This window comes from Charadrius vociferus, unplaced genomic scaffold (genome assembly GCF_000708025.1).
Source record: "Charadrius vociferus isolate BGI_N301 unplaced genomic scaffold, ASM70802v2 scaffold838, whole genome shotgun sequence".
In the NCBI taxonomy this organism is placed as follows: Eukaryota; Metazoa; Chordata; class Aves; order Charadriiformes; family Charadriidae; genus Charadrius; species Charadrius vociferus.
Window position 1 is genome coordinate 358,895 of NW_009649487.1, and position 4,340 is coordinate 363,234.

The 4,340-nt window shown below is 44.6% G+C and overlaps 1 protein-coding gene across 2 annotated transcripts in view; it reads left to right on the forward strand.

The window, feature by feature from the left end:
- CAPZB (capping protein (actin filament) muscle Z-line, beta) overlaps window positions 1-3,845 on the forward strand; it is a 61,914-nt gene extending 58,069 nt beyond the window's left edge. Inside the window, exons 9-10 of one of the 2 annotated variants that reach the window (XM_009889969.1) lie at window positions 985-1,097; window positions 2,971-3,845. In XM_009889969.1, the coding sequence (XP_009888271.1) occupies window positions 985-1,087 (103 nt within the window). In that variant the 3' untranslated portion in view covers window positions 1,088-1,097; window positions 2,971-3,845. The remainder of the gene's footprint in view (window positions 1-984; window positions 1,098-2,970) is intronic. The other variant, XM_009889972.1, reaches the window with a different exon arrangement.
- The last annotated feature ends 495 nt before the right edge of the window (window positions 3,846-4,340 follow it).

Consider the following 4,340-nt stretch of genomic DNA (forward strand, 5'->3'; position numbering starts at 1 on the left):
CAATTAGCAACGCTCATATTTCAGAATTATTTTTAATTAGGAGTTTTATTCTTCACGGTCCTGAAAGTTGTACTTAAATTCTGACTGCTCTTTCTGCTGTTCTTAAAAATAGTCAGTTGGTCCAGAATTAAGTCATGACATTAATGGTTTGTGGTATTTAGACTTTGTTTTAAATTCTGTCTTTCTCTCAACACCGCTGGGCAAAATACAGTGTAGTGGAACATCTTCAGTGACTAAACCCCCTGTGCCTTTCTGGAGGGAAATGGTACTGTGGTCTTCAAGCCCTGCTTGTTTCTGGTCAGGAGTTTTACATAGGAATCCCAAGCTGGTAGCTCTCGTGCTTGTAGAGGAAAGTACAGAACTGTGATGCCAAATCATTTCATTTTAAACTGCAGATAGACCCCCTAGCACGGTGTGATAACGGAGAATAAACAAGTGTACTGCTGTTCTCTCACATACTGAAATGTGAAAGAAGATGGAATAGTGATGCTAATTAAATATTTGTGCTGCCTTCTTAGCAGCATGGGCAGAGGGAGTCGACAGTATCTGCGAAAGCAGCTGTTCTGGGTTTTTTTCCCCAAACCCCAGCTTTCATAACAGGCCTCTATTTTCATTTGTGGAGTGCAGGGCTTTAGCCAGGAAGCATTTATTAACATTAAAAGGAAATCTGTAATACAGTCTTTTTCCTTGTGAACAGTGCCTTAAGCTTTTGTAATTGAATCTATTTCCCCTGTCTCTCCCTGTTGCTCCGTTTGAGTCATGGTACTTTGCGCGTCGGTGAGATGATCTGCTCGGGACCGGTAACGGAGAGAGCTTTCGCCTTTTCCTCTAGCCTTTTCCCTGCTTCTTCTAACCTGTGTGTTTACACTTGTTCTTCCCAAGTGGTTCCCTGGTGGTTTCCAGAATACCACCTCTGTGTTACTGAGTTCTTCTGACTGTTCTTTTCCCTGTTTACTTCCCTCGTTTCTAAACTGCTCTCTGTAGATCTATTGATGCTATCCCCGACAACCAAAAGTATAAGCAGTTGCAGAGGGAACTTTCTCAAGTGTTGACCCAGCGCCAGATCTACATCCAGCCTGATAACTAAACCAATCCAGGTACCCCCTGCCTGTGAGGTGTGACAACAGCACTAAACCAGGACTCACCCAGTCGAGACCTCTGCATGATAACCCAGACCAAAACTAACCCCTAACTCCCGCAGACTGAGAAACCATGTTTGAGCCGTGTTTCGCCCAAGGGTTATTTCTTAATAGGGCCAACTAAATGCTGTGATTTTTATTTTAAATATTACTCCACCCCTTCCCCCCACATTTGAAATCTCACACTCTGAAATGGGGCAGGACTTACCACTTTGCACTCCAGCTTGGGAGTGAGAAAGGAGCACGTGGTCACGTACCCCGAGCGGTGTTAGCTTGGACTGATTCGATCCAGAAGCCCCGGGACGCTGTCCCTTGGGCACAGTCAGATTCTTACAGCTGTGGTACACCGCTTCAATGAAGAAACGCCCTGTATTCTTAGTGTCTTCCCTGCAGAAAGGATTGAAATCTTGGAAGTCTCGCAGTTCTAAAAAAAAAAAAAATAAAAATGACTGGTGCTTCCCATGACTTCTGAGTAAACGTGAGCTCACCCCACGCACGTCCCCTGTTTGCCTGCCATATCTTGAGTTTCCTCGGAGCTTGAAACCCAGTCCTGCTCAAGCTCTAGCGAAACATTTCTAGCCTCCACTTGCCTTGTGCTCGGCACAGCCGCTACAGGGATTTGTTCGTATGCTCTCGGTCACTCTGAATGTCTGGGACACACGGCAACGACTAACCCTGAGCCAGTTTAACCTTCCACTCCAATTCATAACGAGTTACAGATGTTGGCTTAAATACATTAAGCTGACGAAGGGGAAAACGCACTGTTTGTTGATAATGGCCGAGAACCACTTTTTAGCCTGCGACAAATGCAAATATAAAATGTATATATTTTTATTAAAGCAGCGGAAGTCTCCAGAGACAAGAGAATGGAAATACTGTTATAAAAATGTTAGGAAAATAACTGACACAAAGAGCAGCCTTGTTTACAGGAGACAGCATCCAGGCAAAATAAGGCAGCTTGGAGTACTGAAAAGGGTGTGAAATACGGTTTACGTGGGGAGAAATCGTACCAAACTGGATCCTAACTGCTTCTCTGTGGTGGCAACTCCTGAGAAGTGTAGTAGTATTATTCAACCAATGATCATATTTAAGAGGGCTTTTTTAAAAGTGGAAATTTCTTATTGTACCATTGAAAACGGAGGTTCCTCTGTAGCTCTGACAGGGCAACGAGCCAAGAGGACTCCTAAAAGATGCAGTTTTTTTTCTTCTATAACCAAACTTTTAGCAAAAGGGAAGCCCCGCAGGAATCGTGCTTGACAGTATCTCTGTTCTTCTTCGGCTGCTTTGATTCACTAATTACTCCAGGTGAGGTACAAACAACAAAATCAAATTCCAGAACAGAAACTCTGGCTGCTTTTCCCTCTGGCGAATACGCTGGAGGGAAGTTTTGATGCGGCTGCTCGACCCTGGGTGAACAGTCTGCAAAAGGGTTCAGGTTTTCACCTTTGTGGGTAGAGGCTGGGTTTTCTCTGCCTTCCCGTGGCGGTGATTTGGCGAGCGAGAGCGCTAACACCCTTCACTGGTGGTACGCTGGGGTTTAACCATCTGTCACGGAAGACGTGGGGAATCTCCCTCCAGCAGCTGGAGGCTGAGCAGAGCTTTGGGGGAAGCGCGTCTTGGTGCCATCCTTGCTAGAGTGAATTCTGCTTCCATATACTCACTGAAGTGTTCACTTTGCCTTCTGCTTTCTGTATTAAAACAGGCGAGCTGAGTGTGGTTTCCTCTAAGCCTGGGTTGAGGTGCTTCTCCTTCCTCTTGACTCACGCGCCCGAAGAAAACCACCCTCTCTCAAATGCACTGCCTCTGACTTGCGTTTCCTTTTCCCCCACAGGTCTGTGCAGACTTTTGCGGACAAATCAAAACAAGAAGCTCTTAAAAACGACCTGGTGGAGGCTTTGAAGAGAAAGCAGCAAAGTTAAAATACTCTTCGTGCTAACAAGACATGCCATGCACTCGTTAGATTTCTTTCTTAGAAAACTCATCCCCCCCTCGCCCTTTTCTGTTACGTCACGTCACAATTTGCATTCAGTACTATCCATGCAACGCCATCTTCTCCCCATGAATAAAGCTGTACAAACTTTTTCAGTCTCTGAGGCCTACTTTGCACCACATTTTACTATTGAGACCTTAGGCTACGTTTCTGTAGAAGTCCATGTTATTTTTTTGCCCTCCCCTCCCTCTCTCTTCCACCCTCCCCCATTTATATGCATAAACACGGATCATTGTTTGTCTCTTCTTCCCCACCCCCCTCCTGCCTTTTGTTACATTGGTGTAAAAAATGTAAAACAAAAATTTATTAAATACTGTGGTGTGTGAAAGAGGAAGAACTGGAAAAAAAAAAAGTAATAAAAAAAAAAAGAAATCTATTCCACGTATGTTTGGGGGCTGGGCACGGGGGCTGGCGGCGGGAGGGGGGGACGAGAGGGTGTTCCTCGGTGTTGTACTATACTGACTAAACCAGATTTGGAAGGAGACGGTGATTAGGAGACCTGCTGAAAAGTTCTGCTCTTCTATAGCCTGGTTCCAAGGCGCTTTTCTGTCAATTTTTATGGAATGCAAAAGGGGTTTTTGTTTTGATTTTGTTCTTTTTGTAAAGCTTAAATTGAATCTACATCTGATACTTGAGCCTCCATACTAAAAAAAAAAAAAAGAAAAAAAAAGAAAAAAAAAAGACAAAAAAATAAAAATAAAAAAAAATCCCAGGAAGCAGTGTGTGCGGTTGTGTCCTCCTTATTTCTCTTTCCTCCCTGCAGCGTTACGTGGGGTTTGTGCTGCAAACGCTTTCCTTCGTGGCTCTGGCTGTAGGTAGGGGTGTGCTTGAAAGCAAAGGCAAACAGCTGCTGGACTATGTGGCCACAGAAAGCAAGAAAGCTTTTTTTTTCTTTTTTTTTTTTTTTTTGTGTCTTTTTTCCCCCTCATGTTCGGGTCAGCTGAAAGGTGTTTTGTTTTAAAGAGGGTGTGATGTACAGCTGCTCTTCACCTGTGGAGCATTACCTGCTCCGGTACTCATTTACCTGTGTTTCCACAATGCTGGCACTGGGATGCTGCTGGGACTGATGCCTCGGGTATCCAGCAACCAGGGAGCAGATGTGTTTAGAGGAGAAGGGTTATTACTCCAGCTTTACTGGGGGTGTTATAAAGAGTCTGGGAGGGAACGTGTGTGTTGAAATGCTCCGGTGGACAGAGGAGAGGCATTTTGGT